The sequence below is a fragment of the Crocodylus porosus genome, unplaced genomic scaffold (assembly GCF_001723895.1).
Source record: "Crocodylus porosus isolate Cpor-Errol unplaced genomic scaffold, CroPor_comp1, whole genome shotgun sequence".
NCBI classification, from domain to species: Eukaryota; Metazoa; Chordata; order Crocodylia; family Crocodylidae; genus Crocodylus; species Crocodylus porosus.
This window is the reverse complement of record NW_017728915.1, coordinates 19,020,343-19,042,791: the sequence shown is the minus strand read 5'-3', so window position 1 is coordinate 19,042,791 and position 22,449 is coordinate 19,020,343. Positions and strand designations below refer to the sequence as shown.

The following is a 22,449-nucleotide window of genomic DNA, read 5'->3' as shown; positions in this document are numbered from 1 at the left end:
CTATCATCGTAAGACCTGTTTTCCTGGCCTCTGATCATGCGCGTGGCTCTCCTCTGGACTCTCTCAAGCTTCTCCACATCCTTTTAGGTAGGAGACTGATGTACTTAAGAGTTAAGGAAGTTTCCCAAGATCACATGGCAGGTTACAGGCAGAGCCAAGGGCAAAACCCACAACTCCCAAAATTAGTATTAGTGGTCTTTTCAGGCTCTTGTAGTACCCACCTGTTTCCATCACCTCTACCAGTCCTCTCAGCCTAGAGCAGGAAAAGTGAGGGGGGGCATAACTGAACAGTCCAGGGTTCATCCCTAGATAGCTGTGGAACTCGTTCGAACACTATTCTCATACTATAATCTACATAGCCAATTAAAGTGTTCCTGCTTGCTGCCGATGCCTGCATCCCAACAACATACACACAGGGCATTCTTGGTAGAAGCAGCCTCTGCAAAACTTACCCTAGGCCAGCCTACTTAACTGATCCAATAGTGACTGGGGAACAAAAAAGGGTATAAGGAAGGGAATAAGAGGGAGTACTAACGCTGTACTTCATCACTTAGAAGATTGCAGCATGACATTCAGAGGTAAAGAAAGAAGGGAAGAGAAAAAAAACCCTCGAGTTAGCAACAGACCGTTTTCAAGCATAGCCTGAGTATCCAAGAGATTGAATATCACATTTCCAATAGCAAATATTCAACAGCCAAATCACATCTGCTGGGCCCCACCTGAGGCAAAGGCCATGCTGTCTGCTAGTGGAACCCAGAGTAGGGAGCCAAGCACCCGGCTTGTACCCCATGGCTGTAATACTCCATGCTGCTTTGGATTAGCCGTTTTACCTCCCTTAGCCTTCCTTCCCCCTTAAAAAAAAAAAAAAGAAAAGAAAAGAAAAGAAAAGAAAAGAAAAAGATCTCAAAGTGAAACATTTCAAGAGTAAGCAGTATAGTAATTAGCATACAGGAAACATTTGGCACTTTCTTGCTAAGTATCTTCCCTGCCCCTCCTAACCACCCTCCCAGCCAAAGAGCTACTTAAGCCAAACAGCCAAGCTTCACCCAGAAGTCAGCAATTTTAGGGAAACTTCTGAGCCCCTGATCCAACACCTTTTGACCTAGCTGTGCAAGAAGGATAATTTTTCTAACACACCCTACTTGAAGTCAGAATGAAACAAAATACATTTTTGTGACATTATCATCATCAGTCCACTAGCCTGCTCTTGATTTCTTAGCAGCAACTAAACATGTTTTTTCAAGATTTTTTCCCCCCAAAAGGGGAAGAAAGGAGGAGGAGAAAAAGCCTTAAAGTGGAACGTCAGCCTTAAAGAATGGATTGAAAACACAGTCAGAAAATCCTGATGTGAAATAGTGATCACTGAACAAAATCTAAAACTACCAGAATTCTTAAAGCAATTTCATCCTCTCCAGTGTAACTACTGCACAATTTACTGTTGGTTAATGGTTTTACCAAAAGCTATTCATAGCCTCTAGTGCAGAAACTACCATATCCTACTAAAAACCTCCTTTCGCCATCCTACCTGAAGGCTGTTTTAACTCAGACTTCTCTACAAAGGAGCACTACCATTTCTACTCATTTCTGGCATCTTACAGAAAGTTTGTTGCTGACCAAACAGAAGCTTACTTAACTAAAAATATTCAGTTTGAGAGACATTTCAGTAAAACTTTCCCAGCATCCCAATGTCTGCACCCAAATCTGGTCCCAGACAGCCTGGAGAGCTGGGAGCTTGGAAGCCCAGGCTACCATGGGAACTGGACAGGCAATGGAAAAAAAACCTGACTTAAATCAATATCATATTCCTATGATTTTATTTCAATAAATCAACATGTTCTGACCAACAAAATAAAAAACCCAAAACATTCTGCCTAACTAAACCTACAACTACAGCCCCAAGTTTTCAAGAACCGTAACAAGCACGCTGGATAATGTGCAAGAACCAGCTCCCTGTTACACACACTCTGCTTTAAATCCTCTCTCTCTCTCACCTAATTCCTCACAAACTTTACTTCTTTATGATAAAGCCTTTGTTTCCCCATCATTTCTTCTCTGCCTCTGCTCCTTCATTCCGTCTTGCAATAGTCACTTCACCTCCTGAGCACTTAATTCCATTTTGCCTGAGTTGCAAAGAAAAAGATACTAACAGAACAGAACAGCATGGGAGAAGGCCCCTTGGACGTGAAAAGGGAAAGGCACAAAAAGAGCACAAGATAAAGAAGCAGAGCTGCTGAAGTAAAACGTCTCTCCAAACAGGTACTTTTCATAATCAAGTGTTCTACAATAGGACAGAGTACTTTCTCTGGCACACTATGAATGTCAGGTTCTGGCCATGTGACATTATTTAATAATAAGCAGTAGAGGTGAACCAACACATTGGTCCACATAATTTAGGCACAGATAAAAGGAAAATTGACATCAACATCAATTGGCTTTTTATGGCCTATAACATTGTTGGTTAGTGTCACACGCATGTACACAGCTGCAGCATGCACAGAGCCAGGAATGCAGCCCAGCAGGTTGGAGAGCAGCATCCAGCCAGTAATTTTTTTTTAAAGGGAGAAGATCGAAGCCCCTGCAGTAAGGGACATAGTGCAGCAAGGGCAAGTGCTGCACAGCCAGGGCAGGGTGGGGCGTGGGACAGAGCCATGGGTCATCCAGGGAGTATTGGAGGCACTCCCACTGCTGCATCCACCCCTAGGGGAGGTATGGGGGACATGTGCCCCCCAGATCTGTGCAAAGGGCAAGGGTAACCTACTACTGGGCACTCAGGGCCAGGGCTATGCTAGGAAGGGAGGCTACTGCAGATTTTGGGGTCGCTGTAGTTCACCCACAGCCCTTCCTCCCAACGCTGCTACTATCCACTCTGCCCTGGTCCAGGCTTCCCCGCTGGGTAAAAACCAATGGCAACCCCCATCCCCAAGCGCACAGCAGCATCCCACCCTCAACCCACACAAAGATGCAGGGGGGCACATGCCCCCCATGCCTGGCCCAGGGTTGCACGCTGCAGTGGGAGCCGCTCTAACCCCGGATGAGCCATAGCTCTGTCCCGTACCCCACCCTAGCTGGGCAGCATCTGCCCCTGCCCTACTCCTTCCTTCACCATGGGGGTCTTGATTTGCTCCCCTTGCCCCTCCCCCACAACAGACTTACCGTCTGGATGCTGCTCTCCAAGCTGCCAGGCTGCATATCAGCAGATATGACTGGTTAATAAAATCGTCCATTGGTATTGGCACCAAAAAAATCTTTATTGGTGCACCCCTAATAAGCAGTATATTGCAGAAACGAAATGAGTGTCAGACATCTGTCAAGATGTGATAGTTATACAAATGAATTCAGTTACCTTTGAGACCCCACCAGAAAAGGCTCAGGTCTTGAATGGCAAGCAAGCTGCATTCAGAATATCAGTGCATTACAAACATTGTATATGTAAGGCAAAGGAATAGTAAATGGATTTCTACCTTCAAAACAATGTCTAACATATCTGGATCAAGCTTTAAACAATCCACAAAGCTATGTGTAACATGACTTTCACTATACTGCAATTAGGGCGATCAAAGTTTTTGAGCATGACCGTAAGCAAAGAGCAGGTCTCAAAATCAGTTTTTAGTTTTTTAAAAATGTCTTTGCACATAGTAGTTGCATCATTTTTACAACAATTAAAAAAAAAGTAACAAGAAGAAACTTGATGGGTTTTTTTTTTTTAATACAGTAACTGTTTATATACAATTATGGGTTTAGTGCTTCATATTCATTCATTTTGTGCCTATCAGCTCCATACACCCAGTTATTTAAAAATAAATAACTCAAGCATAAATCAGCACAACTACACTCCTACATAAAGTTAAACTTCGCCAGACAATAATTAAAAACAGCAAACATGGCACCATCTACACAAAGGCCCCAGTCAGCACACTCCCTGACTTCTTTATCTCAACACACTTCAAAAGAGTTGCCATTATAGCATGCCATAAAATTCAGTATTCAGGTTACTGCCTTTGTATGTTCTATTTTTCAATTAAACATTTGCTCTTTCATTAAGCTATAGGACTTTTGCTTGGTAGGGTGTTACTGGAAGGGGTTTTGTTGTTCTTGTTTATTTTGTTTTTACAGAAAAGGAGGGAAAAGCAGATGCACCAGAAGAGCTTGGACCAATTTTTCAACCAAAACCTATTAAAATTAGACAGACTGGCCTTGGCACCAAAATATGTAGAACTGATTCATTAATTGCATGACAGATTTTACCTGCATGCTCCAATTATAATTTGCAAATCTCTTTAGTTGGTGGATCTGCATTTTGTGATAAACTGATGCAACAGACAGGAAAGTAGGTCACAAATCTGTCCTTAATATTAACAGTCATTACCCAAACTACAAATATGAACTGACACTTCTCAGGATGAATTTTTAAAAAATGTAAAAGACATACTTATAAATTAATAATTTTGCCAATCTGGTGGGAGCAGTTTCAAATGTTTCAGTTTGAAAACATCAAAAAGAATCTAGTATGTAATATGGATTAATGCCCACTGAATACATTTCAGAAACTCACTGTGATGTTTTTCCACGATGACAGCATAAAACAACCCAGAGTGGCAAAACTTCCAAGTGTTTTTTATACACTAGCAGTATTAAGCAAAATTCTTCTGAATGTTCTGTGGTACACAGGGATTTTTTTTTCTTTTTTCCAAAGTCTCTTTAAATGCATGTCTAACCTCAATACTAAGTTTTTGACTAAATTAAAATCCTCTAAAAACAAAGATATCAAAAGAAATGCCAACAAGGCTCTTAGTAACAGTAATCCCAAAGACCCACCGAGCTGCAGAGTGACACACTGGAAACAACCGTTTCACCACTTAAAACATGCATATAGCAGTTTCTCTATTCCAAGAATCAAGGCAATGACAGTTCTATTGTGAAACAGATCAGAGGGAAGATTTTTGCAAGGTTCTGAATTAACTCATTCTTCTACCTGAGGCTTTGAAAAGTCTCCTTAACAATCCTGTCTACATTAATTATGCTCTTTGATGAAATTCACATTCCGCCAGTTTGCCATTAAGGTGTATAAAGGCCTTTGTACAGATCACAAACCTGGCCTTGAAAGTGGCTTAAATGTCCTTTTGCACTGCTTTAACAGCGCTGTTGTTTGCACATTCAGTGGCATATTCTGCTTTAAATAACTTTGGTACGTAGCAAGATAAAATACCTCTGAGGTGTTTTAGTTTGCTACCTAACAAAGTGTGATAGCACACGGGGCACTGAAAGCCGATGTGTTTGGAGCTTGGCAGGCCCTGCACAGCTCCAAGGCTGTGGGACCTAGCAGCAACCTGTGCAGACAGAGTCCACTGAAGGAAAAAACAAAACAACCAACCAACAAAAAAAGTGGCGTGCCTGATCTCCAACCCACCCAAGCTTGTCTGCATGAGTTGTGCAGGGTCCCGGTGTTTCCCTACACAGCTGCTGTGCCCCCCGGGACTGCCCAAATTGGGTGCTACCTGTGGGGCCACCACACAGCTCAGAAACCGCTTGGCCTGCCAGCAGCTTGCCCCCTCCGCCCCCAACCACCGAAGAGGGAGGTAAGGATCAGGCCCAGACCCTTGTTTACTCACCACGGGAGTTTAGTTCAGTTAAATTCTCCCTATATTGAAGTGGTATTTTTAAAAACCCACTGTTTCAATTTAGGGAGAACTAAACCAAATTAAACCCCCGTCGCATGTACAAGCAGTCTGGGAGTTGGGGTACTACAGCAATCCAATGGCTACCATAGTCCAATGGCCCCCAAACTACTGAAAAATGCATTCTTGTTCCTAAAAATGGATGCATTCACTTCCACGTAAATTCTTCTCAAACACCAGAAATACCACAAATATTAGTTTACTAGCTTTACAGTATCTTTGATGGAACAGATTAGGACTCCTCTCTTTTGCAAATGCCACATGAACCCAGCTTGTTCATGGAGCACATCTGGAAAAAAACAAACTAGTTGCAAGAGGCTCAACATATAATCTCAGTATTAAAAAGAAAAAAAAGAGAAAAAAGGAAAGAAACCAAGAATATGATATAGCTGGGTATTCTACCTCCAAAAGTGATTTATATCTGCTGCTTCAGAGAAAAGAAGAAAGAATTTGTGGGGTCAACTATGCAAAAGTTCATCATGTAGACAGAAAGAAGAACATACACTCTGACCCTAGCAATCAGCTTATAGCTAGAAGCATAGGAACAACTACTGTTCTTATCAAAAGCAGATGTCTGAAACAATCCTTGCTTGCCCAAAGGAAATTAGTTGGGTTTTTCCATCCAGAGCAATAACCATCTGTTGGTATGAACAGGACAAATAATTTATCTTCCTCTTAGATTAGAACTTTATTCTAAATTGACTAAGAGAGTGTCAGTTACTTAAAACGGGTAACAAGGTTGATGAAAAACAAAACCACCACTAAAACAAACAAACAAAACAAAACAACCCCCCCCCACCCCAAAAAAAAAATCTTTCTCCAATAAACAACTTTCCTAATTCACATACCTCTCTCTTCCTCATGTTTCTTGGCTGAGGCAGTTTTGGGTCTTCCTCTTCCCCGTCTGCTATGATCCGACTGGCTGTTAGATCTGGACCTTTTTCTGTTTTCTAAGTCTTTGTTTACTGCAGAGTTTATTTTCTCTCGCTTAACTCTTTCTGTTCGCCTCCTCTTGGCCTCACTCCTGTTCTCTGTTCAAATAAAAAGACAGTACAATTTAGAGTGGGTTTCATGGCTTTATCCTTGATTCAGTTTCAGCTCTTGCCCCACACAGCTTTCCCATTTTCTTAGATCAACCACAAAATTAGTTGTCGCCATATCCAACTTCTCCAGTAGCTCACCTCACTCAGCTGTATATATACACACCGAATCCAATAGGAAAGACTGAGTAGCTTGTTAACCAAGAAAGGTTTTAGAAGATGTTAAGTTTTAAATTTTAATTATTTTTGGTATAGGGAGTATAGGGTTTGTGAAGCCAAAGAGTTAAGCTAAGAAAACTAAACTAAACTGTAGAAGCAAGGGTATTAGTGTTTTAAGATCCTGAAAACTGGATTTGAGGTATCCTTGATAAAAGTATTTATTTATTAGATATATATGCCCATAAAAGGCTCAGGGGAAAAAAAGACAAAAAAGCTTTATAACCAGAAGAAAATATTAAAATAAAGAAGTATAATGAAACAAACTTCCCCCCAACCCTGCAAATCCCAGAACAATCCACCCACCATCCCACCTCCTTCCCTCTTACCCAGAAGACTGTCCCCTGCAACTCTACTCAACCCAAATTCACTTCCAAACCACCAGTCACTATCTCGATAATAAACCCTCAACCTTTTTTCCCCTCACTATATTCCCTCCTATACATACCCACTCCTATGTCACACACTCAGGGTCAGTACCCTACATCACTGTCCCTCCCAAGCCCTCCTCTCTCGTGGTGGGGGGGCATGGGGGCATGGCTGTCTCCCCCCAAGCCAAATAGCAGAAGAGGTTTTATGCATAACATTTGGGGGGTTCTGCTTCACTTTAAGGCTCCATATGCAAGCCTCAATAAGAGTAATAATAATGATCATCGCTATTACCACTACTAACTTAAGTCTACCTGTATTTGTCAATATATAAGCCAATAGCATAAGTTGTGGAGAAAGAACAGCATAGAAAAAGGAGTGTTATTTTGAGCCTGGACTCTCCCACTGGAATCGCATCTTGAATCACTATCTTCCTCTGATCGAACTGATTCATTAACTGCTTGGTTGTTCAGGTGATGAACTGCTCTTCATCATTTATTATTCTCCTATCTTGCAATACAGAAACTCTGACTTAGCATTATAGGTCATCTAATAAAGAATCTCAGAGGGGTTTTTTTGCTTATAGCATTGCTACTTTCTTCCAGGGTCCAAAAAATAAAAGAAGTTATAACTGACCCAAGTACAAGCAAACAACGCAAAACAGCATTGATTTAAACAAGTACAATAAAAAGGGGAATGAAACCAGGGGCCAAACCTTGTGGAAGCCACACCAGGGGTAGGGGGCCACGCACCCCACACAGGCCACAACAGTGCAAGTCAAGGACTCCCCTCCCAGGTACCTAAGCTGCTGCTCCACTGCACATTCACATGGGTGCCCCCGCTCCCCACAATGCACCCAGCTTGGGGCTCCTTCAAGCTGCTGCAGCCACAGCCAGATGGAAGCCCAGAAACCACAAATTAACTCCTTGTGGGCCACCAGCTGGGCAACCCTGGGCTACAAGGCTGAACAACTCGTTTCAGGCAGAGATTGACAAGTACCGCACACTTACTGATCACAAAGAGGAGGTTTTTGTTCCTATTAAATGCATTTAGCACTTTAAAACAAACCTATAGAATAAATTAACATGCAGTGTATGAATACTTATTTTCCATAACAGGCTAGAAAGCCCAGTTTCCAAATGTTCCTGATAATGATCAGTTCCAATGGCCTGAAAGTCACTACCTTTACCTGGTAATAGTAGTAGGCATCTGTCTGTCTCAAGAGACAACAGAATTACAGCCTCTCTTGAAAGTGAAGTGAAGATGGAGTAACCTCTGCAGTGTTCAAAAGCCTGGCCAGCATGTACAGGAACACTGAGCTACCCACACATTAGTGTCCCCCTCTCAGCCTTGCTAGTTTAATCCAAAAGGAAAGGCCAGTATGTTTGGAACCAGCTTGGCTGCAGGAGCTGCCAGAGCAAAAAAGATCATCCATTTGTCTGTATCAGGGATTCACTCCTAGACTAGCTGCCAACCATGGTTAAGAGCCCAATCTACCCCATCATAGAGTGGACTTCAGTTCCACAACTTTTTGACAGCATTTCCTTCACCAGGGTAAGATCAGTAACCACCCTCTAAGGAAGACATGAGATATAACTTGTATGGTCCTTGTATGGTCAGAATACAGCTTAACTGGGCTGGTAACTAGTTTCAATTATGAACTATTAAATAAAACAGAAAAACACTGACCAAACCTTAAAATAAAAAAAATCCCCAACCTTCTCCAACCTGCAACATTCATACACATCCAGCATCGCACACTCCTAAAAGTGGATAAGTCTGTGAACAAATCCTAAAACTCTTTGCAGAAGTTCTCTTTAAACCAACATGAAACCAAATAAATTATTATTAAGTTACAATTTGAAACGATCCAATAGATCAATAGCTATTACATTACAATATATTCTAAATCAGATTATTCTGTTTCAATATTCATTTTGACCGTTGCATTGTTGCTGCCAGAGGAGCCGATACATAAGAACATAAGGGAGCACATAATTATGCTAAAAAGCAAATCCAACGAACTCTCCTTTGTTGTGTAATCAATAGAATTTGAGGGGAAAATAATTCGGTATTTTCACTTTTAACACATTTTAAGAAAAAAATACTTAGATTTCAGCTTGGTATCTTATATAAACACTACAGATCTTATAAAAATAATAAATTCAGTATATCTTTTTCAAAAACAAAGATTTTTTGCTGTTGGGGAAAAAAACTATTAGCAAGCGCCCTGAAAACTGATTTTCTGACTTCTTTAGCTATATATCTTCAAAACAGGATTAACAGAATGCTTTCTGTAGGGAGTTATATTTGCATGATGATTAAGGTAGGCAGCTGAAGGATAAACAATGAATAAATGTAAGCACCACACACACAAAAGAAGTAAGGCTGCAGACACAGCACCTTTTGTTTTTCAGGGTTTGTAAAAGATTAACTTGCATTACTTGCACAATTTAAAAGAAAGAATGGATAAGAGTCACAATTTGTACACAAAAGGTCAACTGATCTCAATTTTTCCCCAAAATAGAAACAGGAGAGGAAACCCTCCCCAGTAATTTTTACCTGCAGTGGGAGGCGATTTTTCGGCACGTTTAGCGTGCAAGAGCTTTCGACTAATAAATATGTAGCCACAAGGGCACGATTTGCATGCAACAGGAACCTGAAGGAAAGAGGGGAAAATTACTTAAAATCATTTTGAAAACATCACCAGAGTTCCTCCACTGATGAAAAGCCTGTAAATACATGCCCAACATCTCCTGAAAGCATATAAACAGAATGTGAAGAACACTCCAGTTGGATCCCACAATACTGTGCAGTTAAATGTGTCATTAGATGAAAACGTCACATTAAATGATCTAAGTCAACTTTGCTAACAACCCTCAGCCGTTTCTTTCTTCAGCCCAGGCATCTGCTAACAATAATTTTAAGATCTTAAAAAAGAGTGAGTGAATTATGGAAGCAAACCGTGGGCTGCTGTAGCAATTTAGTACTTTTCATTAGGATCCAAGCTCATTCCTTAAGGTCCTTAAGAACATTACTGAAGTGTATCCCTTCAAGCCAATCAAGGGGTAGCTTGGAAAAATTCTCCATGAACCACAGAACTGCCCCAGCTGTGTGAACAGTGTTCATGATGTGGGATCATCGAATAGGATGGAAAAGCTTTGGAATGATTACAAAAACAGAAGATTAAACACAAAACTTTTCCAACACAGAGTAAAGTTTTCAATTTATACAATTAGAAAATGATATAGAAGTTACTACAACATATTAAACATTTTCAAACTGCCACTCTAATATTCGTAAACAACACACTGAATTGCTTTGATTAGGTCTGCCGCAGAATTAAAAAAAAAAGACAGAAAAATAAAAAGCAAGGCAAATTAATTCAACCAAAGATTTGAAAGAGAGTAAAGAATTTGCCAGTCAAAATAAAATACTAATGAATACAGATAAAGCACAAAAATTCAGGAATTAATTTCTCCAATCAGCAACACTATGTCAAGTCTCCTCAGGTTAGCTAATGTTTAATAAAACACCAGACAAACATGACGTTTTGAGCATCTGCTCAATAAGAACTTTTTACTAGAGCCAAAGCTTTTGTGAGTGATATCTTTTATTGGACCAACCATGGCCTAAATGTATCCAAACCAAGCAGCTGGTCCAATAAAAGATATTGCCTGCAAAAATCCACGCCTCTCGCATATTTCCTAGAGCATTACAACTACAGCACAGCTCCTACACACAGTATTTTCACCAAGTATTCAGAAGAAAATGGTTTGCATTGTACTTCTGCTAGAACAAATACCACCAAACCATCACATAAGTTGTGAAGAACAACCCTCCTTAAATTTAGCTTACATAAACTGTATTACTGCTTCATGTACTGTGGCTAGAAATGTATTAAACAACTTCAATGAAGAAAAGCAATTTAAAAGCTGGACTTGAAGAAAACAGTGCAAGACTAACATAATGTCATCTGACCAGTTAGTAATGCAGCTGTTTTTTTCCCCCCCAAGTAGAGTGAAGAATACCTCAAAGAGAATGGACACAATTTCAGCATTCAGCTCATCTCCTTGCTCCGAACATAGTTGACAGATGTTTAAATCCCTTAAGACCGGCTTTCTTTCAAGCAATAACGTGTACATTTTATATTAAAGCAAATGCACATAATTTAAAATGTACATTCTCTGTAGTGCCATCCTGGAAGATTAAAAATATTTTTTTCCTGGGCAAGGACTAACTCAGCCAGACAAGCCTCATCTAGTTCTGCCTTGGCTTTAAAAAAAAGTGTTAAGTTTTAGCTATTATTAAATCTCATTGTTCATTTGGTAGCACCAAATGGGATCATTAAATGCTGTAGCATCATCAAAAACAGCAGAGAATCTGGTCTTTTTGAAGAGCTTACATAAATGACTATTTGTTTTAATTAAAATAGACAGTGAAAATTCACCTTGGTACTACCTTGGACATTACCTCATGAAACTGATATCTAATAACTAAGATTTAATTGCTACTTTAAATATAAGAGTTCGGAGTGTTTAAGAACAGTGTCCTCTTTAAAGACACTGAGTCTAAAGATTTTGTTACCCAAACACAATTAATATTTGCTGTCTTGGTATTATGAGATACCGGCCTGTAATGGAAGCTTTACATTTACAGAAGATGGGTCAGAAACTATCTAGTTGTGTGTGTGAAAAGGCAGTTGAAGGTGTCAACCTGAAACCTAGACAAAGTTCAAAGAGATAAGGGTAGTTTCCTTTGCTAAAAAAATTACACAAATGCCTCTGACATTTATTAAAGAATTTTTTTTGCAAAAAATTTGTTGGTCTAATAAAAGATATCATCTACAAGCTCTGACATTTCTGTGACTTTCACATTCATGTGTTAACAAAAACATTTCTCTGCATCTTAAGTGTGTGAAACACCCACATAAAGGGAAACTACATATATAACACAGGCTGGCAACAGACTTAAAAATAGTTTAGGTAATCTTCAGTATCACAATTTTAAAAAAATCAGATAAGATATTTTCAAAATTAAATTCAATGTTTAAAGTACTCATGTAAGTTTAATAATAAAGCCTTTTTGTACATTAGGTCCATCCCTCCCCAAAATGTCATCTTACAAAAATTCTGGAGACTATTTATATTCGGTAGACTGCATGGCTGACAACACAAAGATACATGGTATTATATCAAACTGCTTTTTAGAAATAATTAAAACTATAGCTAATGTGACAATGTTTTTCCTTTGTAACTTGTTTTGAAGCACTCCTATCTTTCTGAGAACTACAGCTTCAAGCTTGCTTCTCAAGAAGCTTGTTTTTGGAGAGGAGAAAATTATAACAGAATTTTGAATACAAGGAGAGAAGCTAGATGCCATTCATACAGTTAATGTTCAGGAAAAACTACATTCCAATGCCCTTCAATTAAATGTACACTACAGGTAGTGGTGCGCTGTAGATAGCACAAAATAGGTTAAATCCTGTCAATTCAGTAAGCCTTTGCATCCTCATAGTCTATTGAAGATTTTCATTAAGTTTAATTTTAATAATAGACATCACCCAACAAGAAAATAAAACATAAGGAAAAAAATGTTGCTTCCTCTTATCAAGCATCTTGGGCTCCATGGTTTGCTTTAGCATGTAGAATTTTTTGTTAGCACCCCCCCCAAAAAAAAACCCAACCTAAAATATTTCAGTGACACCAGAAAGCAGCATAATGTCACATCTATTTCCATGCAAACTGCTATCACCAAATTCTGAACATGCACACCAACCTCTTTACAACAGCAGCTGAGACCTATTTAGAACAGTATGACTACTAGCAAATTACTACATTAAAACTTCCTGATGCTTTATACAAGGGATGACCATCACCAAAGGGGTTTTATCTGGTGTTAAATCACCAGCCATTTGCATAGGAAGGTGCAGGTATTAATAGCGAAAGTGTAAGATTTTGGTTTTCGGTTTGCAAAAGGATTTGGTGCAGGGGTTCCTAAACAATAAAGAAGCAGCAGGTACACCATGAGACCCTCTACTGGTCCGTACCATAGAACTGCACACACAGATCTCAACAGCAGGAATTGCTGCTACAACAAAAATGATATGCAGCCACACTCATACTATTTAACCTAATTCTGACGCTTAAAGAGTTATCTACAGTTGCTTTCTTTGTTTAAACCTACAACATTTACTTAGGAGGCTCCTGTGGTTCAGTGGTAGAATCCTTGTCTACCACACAGGTTCCCAGACACATACAACTACAGCCATGGAGGCACCAAACATCTGGACTCAGTCTGGTCTTTGGATTCTGTTTCAGTGGCCTAAAGAGAGGATGGAAGGTCTGAGCAGCCTCCACTCAAAAATTCCTGCCCAGGCATATGCATTGAAGGTCTGGGTGGCCCTCATGCATACACCATGAACCAGGAGGATCAATGGTTGCCATAACATTTACTTACTTGTAGCATTATTAGAATTTTTTTTTTTTTGAGTCTGAAGTGTCAAAACAAAACAAAAAGTACACTAAAATGCCTCTTACTCATTTTAATTTGTTCTTTTGTCAGCCAGGAAATGAAAGCTTGGCATGTTACTTTTATTTTCCCCAAGATGATCCTTTATGCCAAGCTGAACATGTCAGCATTTGCAATGGTGAGTATACTACTAAAAATATGAAGCATATGAACAAAAAATATGAAAGCCTACCATGCCAAACAAGGTTTAAGAATATATAGGAATGCTTTAAAACTGTCAGGCAGAATAAGCAGCCAGAGAAAAACAAGTAAGTAAATATCAAAATACAATATAAAAAAATATTTTTGAAATATTGTTTTAATGAGACAACACTGCAAGATAATATAAAACCAAAATATAAAATTGTCAGATTTTCAAGGTTCCACTCTTAATAGAAATATTTTCAGTTAAATTATTGAACTATTTTCTTGCAGTACTGAACCAATTATCCCAGCAGACAAAACTAAGAATTAAACTAAGCAGTCATTTTGCATTCCTCAGAATTAGCAATGTGAAACATAAACTGTACAAATACAAAAAAAGTTGAAATACAACGGTGATAAACCAATACAATTGTTTTAAATCCTTACAGCCAGGTACAAATGCTTAGTTTCTACTGGGAGGAATGCCATTGTCCCAGCAGAAATCCCAAATATATCCAGGCTTTTTGTCCTGAAACAAAAATGGCCTCTCCAGGAAAAAAAAAAATAACCTGGCAACAACCAGGATTAAACTGCTCCCAGTAGATTGAATGTTTATACACTTTCACCCAGAATACTTCATGGAGGCCAGAAGAAGCAAAGTTGTGGAAAGGCTCCCAGAGCAGTTGAGAGTTCCTTCCCTCTCTCCCTGATGATGGGGTTTTAAACCTGAAAGCTTGCTAAGAACTTTTTCTCCCCCAACTATTTAAGTTGGTCTAGTAAGATATCAGATTCACCCAAAGAACCTTGTCTGCCTTCCCTCTCCCTGCATTCCTCCAGGTCAGCCTGAATGAGCGTGAGGAGCAGGACCATTCTCTCATGGGAACCCTCTCCCCTGCCAAGTAGCTGACTGATGCAGGGGTATTCTCCCACCGTAGAAACCCTCCCCAACTATCTGTAGCAGCTGCTGCTTTTCAACTGCTGCCTGTTGCCACTTGATATCCTGCCCCCTTCCCAGGCAGGAAGAGGGTAGGCTGTCAATTATGGGCTCCCCTAAGGGCAGGGTGGGGGCCAGGTTACAGCCCTCTACGGATCCCTGGCTAAAGAGCTTGCCTGTGAAGCTCTCCAGTCGTGGGGCTAGTGAAGTGGTTCTCAGCCTTTTTAGAATCAAGACACCTCTTGTTAGACTTATGACACGGCTTGGAAAACTCCAGCTCTTAAGTTTTCGCTCATTATTTGACTACAGAGAAGTAACAGAACAATTCTTTTGCTGCAGAGAGCTTAAAAAGAATGCAACACCAGAATGTTTTTAACACTTCAAATTCCTATTTAAGATCTCTGGATTTATCTGATAAATCCTGTTTACACACCTAACAGTGCTAACATAGCATGGTACCATGCTGAGCCCTCAAAACCCTCTCAAGACACCTCAGTTCAAATCACTGGGCTAGAGAAAGATTTGTACAGTCCCGCTCCCAGGCTGTTTCTCTACTGGAAGAAATTTCTTCTAGTAGAAACGAATATCTGTACAAAGCCCAAATCGACTCTGATGCTGTTCATACACACACAGCAATATAGCACAGGGGTTTTCAACCTTTTTTGATAAGTGTACCACTAGCAGCAGGGCATGGAGCAGAGGGGACGTGCAGCCACATACGAAGTGGCGGTAGCCACCGTGTGAGCTTCCCCCATCCCCGGTGTCTGGCTGGCCAGGTGGCGCCTGTGCAGCACAGCAGGATGGTGCGTGGCAGCGCTACGTCTCTGCCCACCCCCGCGTACACTGCAGGGCCTTCTTAAGTACCCCCATGGGTACACATACAACCCCACTATAGGCAGTAACACTGACCCAATCCTACAGACTTTGGTTCATCCCACAATAGACATTCTGATGAATTTCTGCATCTAGCTGCTAGCATATGGGAGCATGGAGGAAAAAACAACTGATTTTTACTGTCTGCATACCACACCCTTGGGAGTATTAAGTCACAACAAGAACAAAGATGGATACAAATTAATTAATCAACAATTTACTAGTCACCAAATGGCTTTTAAGTGCAAATAATCAATCTGGAGTTTCCAACAAAAATGCTTCTGCATACTGCATTTTTGTAGTGATACGACACAAGCTATATAACATTTAAACCGCATACCAGACAAAGGCAGGGAGGTAATGGCTGCGCAGTAGTTAAGCACACTTTAGAGAAAAGATCACTTCCCACTCAGGAAATTTGTTTCTCTTTTTTTCAGAGCTGAATACACCAGCCCCAAGGAACGGCTTCCTGAATTAACCCGGCAGCATTTTCACATTCAGTGCTGTAACACAGGCGGGGGGAGGAATCGGAGGCGACCAGGCTTCTCAAGAACTAAAGCGCTAAGACGGGGAGCATTAAGTCCTATGGGGTAAGTCTATAATCACTGCAGAACCACACAGAAGGGGGCTTGAGGGGACTGCCACAGGTAATTTAGGGACTTCGACTGGTGGGACTGGGACTGGACAGCATCCCACAAGCCAGCTGCTATGCAAGGGGGCACAGCCGGAGGCTGCAGCCCCATTAAATAAAAGGTCGGTATGAGGACAGAGCACCTCTTCTGCATCCCACCACGGAGCAGGCTCGGCAGCCGGGCGCTTGAAGGACGGACTGACAGGCGAGAGCAGTGGCTCTCACCCATCTGAGGCTCAGACAACGCCAGCTCTTCGTTTTCACTCCCCCGCAAGCCGCTGCCGCCCGGGTGCGACGGGCCCGAGGGCAGCGCGAGCCCGGGGGGCTGCACCTTGCAGACCGACCCGAGCAGTCACCGCTGCCCGCGCGCGGGGCTCTCACCTGCTGGTCGCAGTCCGGGCAGGACTTCGTGGCCATCTTCACTTTCTTGGCCCGGCTCGAGGACATGCTCCCGACCCCGGGGGACAAGCCGCAGCTCAGGCGGCCGCAGGAACACGCGACACCCCGCCCAGCTGCAGCCCGCGACACGTACAAAGGGGCGCGCTTGCGTCACAGCCGCGGCGAGGCTCCGTCCCCGCCCCGCCCTCGTCCCGCCATGCCATTGGCTGAGCGCCTCAACGGCGCGTGCTCGGAACTGCCGCTTGGCCCCACCCCCTTTCCGGTAACTGCCGCTCGGTGGCATGTGGGGGCGGCTTCTTATGTTCTTGCTGTAGGGCTCCTCCCGCCTGGTTGCGGGCTCGTGGCACAAGCACCTTCCTCGTCCTGGCTGCTGCTGCCGCCGCCGCCGGGGAGCCCGGGGCCTGTCCTGCTGCTAGGCGAGGTGCTCGTGGTGCAAGGCAGGCTCCAGTCCGCCCCGTCCCCCTCCCCAGTGCGTGAAAGTGAGGTCCTGCCCCGCCAGAAACAGCCTGAGAGACCTCAGGGGCAGGGTTTTGTAATCGTTTTTCATTCTAGTCCATTTTATTGTTTCCATTTTCACTCATTCTTGAGCCCCGCTCTTCTCGGCATCCCATTGTGTGCTTAACATTTCAACACAGAAGCCCCATCCGTCCTCTTCCAACTGTTGTGCATGGCAGCTGTAATGAAACACCTGGCGCAAGTTGGGAGAAGAGTTTATTGTTCCTGGCTCCGTACCGTCCCTCAGTGCCACTCCCACCCGCACACAGCGGAGTCTGAACCATTGGTGACGCGTCGAAGGTGCACGTGCACTCCCTGCAATGCAGCCCTGGTGCCTGTGGGCAGTCGTTGCTCGACATCTCCCACCCACTCACCACTGGTCTGGGGGGGGGTCTCCAGTTGCTGCTGACGCTGCCGGCGGCCTCTGCGGATGGTCACTGACTGCTGGTCAGCACTCGCCCTCTGCCAACACTGCTGCGGCCTCTTGCGGGAGCTCCCTGCTTCCCGCTGCCAACACTGCCGTTGCCGCCTACGGGAGCTCCTTGTGGGCCACCACCAGCCTCCTGGGGCACATGGCGTTCATGGCCTAAACAGACTGAGAGTGGATCTGGGAAGATGCAGCTTCCTCATGCAATCATGTGGCTTGCATGCATGTGTTTGTCAGAAGCAAACCATGGATCACCTGAAATGCCTGCTAGCACGGCCACATGCCTCACAAGATCTGACAACACCAACACCAGAAGCAGTGGCCTGCACAGACTACTGAGTACAGAAAGGCTGGATTGGGGACACAACAAGAAATTGAATTAACCCTGCTCTGCTTTCTGCCACCAGCAACACAGGAACTTTCCAAGGCAACTGGCCTCCCATGCTGGAAATAATGGCTGAATATTAATCTCTGGTAGAAATAATTGTCACATATTGCTACAGTTTCATACCCCACTTTCACAGAACACTAGCGCAACAGACCTCATAAGGTCATTAAGTCCAGCCCTAAAGGAAGGGGGGTAAAGCTCCAGTGAGATTTGAACTCACAACCCCTGATTTACAAGACTAGTGCTCTAACCACTGAGCTATGGAGCCACTCTACGTTCTTGTTACACTATTTATTCCATAATATAAACTAACTGGGGCACAGTGAATTACTGTTCTTTCCAAAGAACATTTCTAAAATAATGTGATATTCTAATTTAAATGTTTATTTCCAATTGCAAAGCCTACTTGATTACATTGTTCCTATATGAAAGCTGCACATTGAATTGTAAAGGTTTCTTTACCGAAAATGTTTTGGGGATGAGTCATTTGTCTCTGAAGGAAGAAGAAGTGGGTGATAATGATAGTGCTGAAAACATTAGCTGGAAACTTGGATGACTTCTGTATATATTGCAAAGTATATAATGAAGAAACGAGGAAAGTCCCTGTGGAAAGTCTGCATCAGCCTGCAGTAGAGCTGCCAACTGTATTTTACAGCTATACTGGGACTAATACTTCCACCTGGGTGGCAATCTATGTAAGGTAAGGCTGCTTCTGGGTACAATCTAACACGGGATTTTTGATCCAATATCTATTTTGGACTTGAACACCCCTTGCTTTGCTCAGTAAATGAGGAAAATGTGAGGATTGCAAGGTGATATTACTGAAACACTTCCCTGTACTCCTTCAGGCAGCTAAGCCTAGAAGCATTTTGGAGGATATGTTTTTAGAAAGCTGATATTTTGGAGGAATTTTTTTAACTGTTCCTTTAAGTATTCATTGGTGAGTTGGTTGATGCAATCATCTGGTATATGCTTGAAGGCATATATACTGAAAGTGAGGTTTTTTTTTCATCTAGCAGACAGTACAGACTTCCAGTGCTCTTTCGCCAAACACACACTTGGCAACCAAAATAATTCACCGTTATTCCTTCAGCCAAATCCAAACAGAAAATGACTAGAGCTTCTGTTAGCCCCTCATAAAGGATATTTTTTTCTCAGTGTACAGGTCTAACATCCCATCTCTTTGCTTTGGGGGGGGGGGTTCCCCCACAATTACTTTTGGGAATCAGTAATTCTGCTTCCAGTATTGCTGCCAGCTAAATTTGTCCACAGTGCCACTTCAGGTGACATACTAATCCTAAGCAGTAGAAGGTTAGCAACAGCTGCAGGGCTTCTGGCATTTTTTGTGCTGGGATAGGAAAGGAAGGGAAAAAAAGAGGTTTAAATTTTGACTAGATGTGGATATAGGGAATTTAGAGTACTTAAGACTCTTGAGTTCAGAACTAGGAATCTCTTGGGCTCCAATTCCAGCAGCAAACTTTGCAGTTTTGGGCAAATCATTGGCAACTTATTGGCTGAATATATCCATCTGTGATAATGGGGATCATGAAAGCCATGTGCCCCTGGAGGCTGGAGTGGGGCACAGCGAGCTGCTGCAGGCAGCGGCCGTGCTGTTGGTGGGGGGTTGGCAAGTACCGACGAACAGTCAGCAACCACCCACAGATGCCACCAGCAGCCAGCAGCGATCGTGAACTGCTCGCAGATGCCGCCAGTGGTGTCAGCGGTGATGGGGGGAGGGTGGCAAACAGCAGCCACTCACAAGTGCCACCAGCAGTGTCTGTGGTGCCGTTTTGGAGGGGGTGCACTGCTATGGTTGGGGTGCATCTGCACCCACATGAACCCCCTACACATTGCCAGTGATGGGGATGCTACAAAGAGGCATGTCATGAATTTATTGTTTATATATTAAAAATCTTAAGAATTACTACTACGAAAAAAGGAATGACAGCACTATTGTTGGAGGCAAGAGGACTAAATTGTTGCAGGTGACATTTGTGAATATGTTCTCAAGTTAAAGAAAGAACACATATGCTTGAGGTTGTTGGCAACACAATTTTTTCATTATGGAGTTCTTAGTGGTAGATTTAAGATGACTGCATACTTAATGGAGACTAAAAGAAGTTGACATTCTCTCTCATGACAGGTTACATAGAATATAAAGGCATAATGGGTGCTTAGCTCCAACACATTGTGATTACAGTGCATCAGAGCAGACTCAGTTAATCGAGTCTGCTGTGTTGCACTTAGAAACTGAATTTCTAAACCTAGTGATTTAAGAATTGACACAATACTCAGTTGATTAATAGCAGAAAGACTTGGTTTAGTAACTACCAACAAGCTATGAAACTAAAGGACAGAAAAACAAAAGACTTTTTCTTAATATTCAATAAATGAGCTGTTACAGTCCTTGTATTATTTTAGCTGCAAGAAATTTTTACCCAGGCAGGCAGGAGGCAGTTCTTGTACAGCTTCCCAGAGTGTGGGTCCATTACTCATGGCCTGGATGCAGGATGGCTTCTTGATCTTCCCTGGATTGCACACCTTGCTGGCAGTTCTGTCTTGCTTTTTATTCTGTTTTAATTGTATAGCTTCAAAGCACTCCTTCTTGATAATTGATTATCAAAGTCTGAACAGAACAGGCAAGATTAACACATTACAATTGTATCTTGTTTGTGAAGTTTGCAAGCTTTTGATCAGTTTGGAATCAAATGGGATGGATACTGATTGAATGAGGTACCTTTAGGAAGTTAATCACAAAATACTATCTTTCAGTAGTTATTTTAACAATGGAGCCTAATAAAATAGCTGCGTCAAATGGCATATGGAGATAGTGAAGATCAGAGGCCATTGGATACAACAGGTGTGAGTTTCAGAAGAATACACTGGTTCAGCATAATAAAAGTTTAGAGACTGACTGCCTATTTTGAGAAATATGCTTTAATTCATGAATGTGAATTGAGGCAGTTAGGATCAGAGGCCACTGGGGACAATAGGTGTGAAGTAGGTAGATTAGATACAGTCATGTAGACTGATTTAGAAAACTTTAGACAGATATTGGATGTTTGTTTTGGGAAATATGCCTTAATCATAGGGGAAATGTGTTAACCAAAATATATTTACATTCATGTTTTCAGTGCACCTCAGCTCCTTGTCTCCTACAGGTTTTGCTTTGAAGTGGATATTTTAGTTTTTTCAGTTCCTTCAGTGACACTTAGATCAACTGAGATGTATATGAAGTTTGTAGGTTCTCTCTAGGTCATTTGGCTTTCTAGGTTGTTCTTGGAGTCTTGTTATATAGATATAATGAGTGTGTCAGGTCTCTGCCAATAATTTTAACCATAACTTTATTTTTTAGGCTCAGGTGTGGTAGAAGATTGAGGACTATTATCATGACTGTTATCATCTTATGGCATGGATCTGGTATTGGGTACTGCAAGCTCCACTTTCTCTGTGCCTAATGGGTTGCAGCCATCAACAGAGTTTCATTCTTTTTGTGGCAGGCTTGTTACCACAATCCCAGCCTCAGCCACTGTCTTGCTTTGCCCCAGCCCCATACATTGCCCCAGCCACTGTCTTGCATTTTTGTGCAAGAAGCACTGTCATTCTGTATTTCGTGTCCAAGCTTTCATAGTCATTATGCTGGAGGTAATTACCACACTCCAGCAGACTCCAGTGTCTCGTGTATTAGTGTCCCCGCACTGAGAAATGGTGGCAGGGGTGTTTTAACTAAAGCTTGTTCAAGCTTTAATTAAAGCACCTCTGATGCCATTTTTCAGTGCAGGGATACTGATACACGAGATGCTCCAGGCACTTTAATTAGAGCCACTCAGAGCTGCTCTATTAAAGCACCCCCCCAAGCATGTGTATAAATGCCCAAAATGTTTATTTATTCTGAGAGAGTTCTACAAATGGAGTAGGTAGTACAAAGATGTAAAGTGATACATAAACTTTGCACCAGGAAATAGAAGCAATTATTTGAAATGCAGGCTCTTTTGCTATCCCTGGCCATGTAACGCGCAAGCTAATTCGATTCCATCTCGGAGGAAAGGCAGCAAGAGGGCACAGCAGCCCCCCCAGCTCTCCAGGGATCTAGCAGACCATCTGCGGCTAAAAAGAAAGGCCTACAAAGGATGGAGGATGGGATTCACCTCCACGGAGGAATATTCTGCACTGGTCCGGTCCTGCAGGGAGAAAACCAGGAAAGCCAAGGCTGCAACTGAACTCCAACTAGCTTTGAGTATCAACGACAATAAAAAGCCCTTTTTCAGATATGTGGGGAGCCAGAGGAAAAGCAAGGGCAACGTTGAACCCCTGCTAAACCAGATGGGGCAACTGACAACTGACGCCC

General features: G+C 42.2%; 1 protein-coding gene and 1 non-coding gene across 2 annotated transcripts in view; both read right to left on the bottom strand.

Moving 5' to 3' along the window:
• The window catches only part of CUNH16orf87 (chromosome unknown C16orf87 homolog), an 18,537-nt gene extending 1,614 nt beyond the window's left edge, over window positions 1-16,923 (bottom strand). Inside the window, exons 1-3 of the mRNA XM_019535788.1 lie at window positions 16,774-16,923; window positions 9,863-9,959; window positions 6,524-6,706 (exon numbers count right to left, since the gene is read on the bottom strand). Of these exons, the coding sequence (XP_019391333.1) occupies window positions 6,524-6,706; window positions 9,863-9,959; window positions 16,774-16,839 (346 nt within the window). The 5' untranslated portion in view covers window positions 16,840-16,923. The remainder of the gene's footprint in view (window positions 1-6,523; window positions 6,707-9,862; window positions 9,960-16,773) is intronic.
• A 1,373-nt stretch (window positions 16,924-18,296) lies between these two features.
• Window positions 18,297-18,369, bottom strand: TRNAT-UGU. The gene has a single exon. It is a non-coding gene; the product is annotated as a tRNA-Thr (tRNA).
• Between the last annotated feature and the right edge of the window lie 4,080 nt (window positions 18,370-22,449).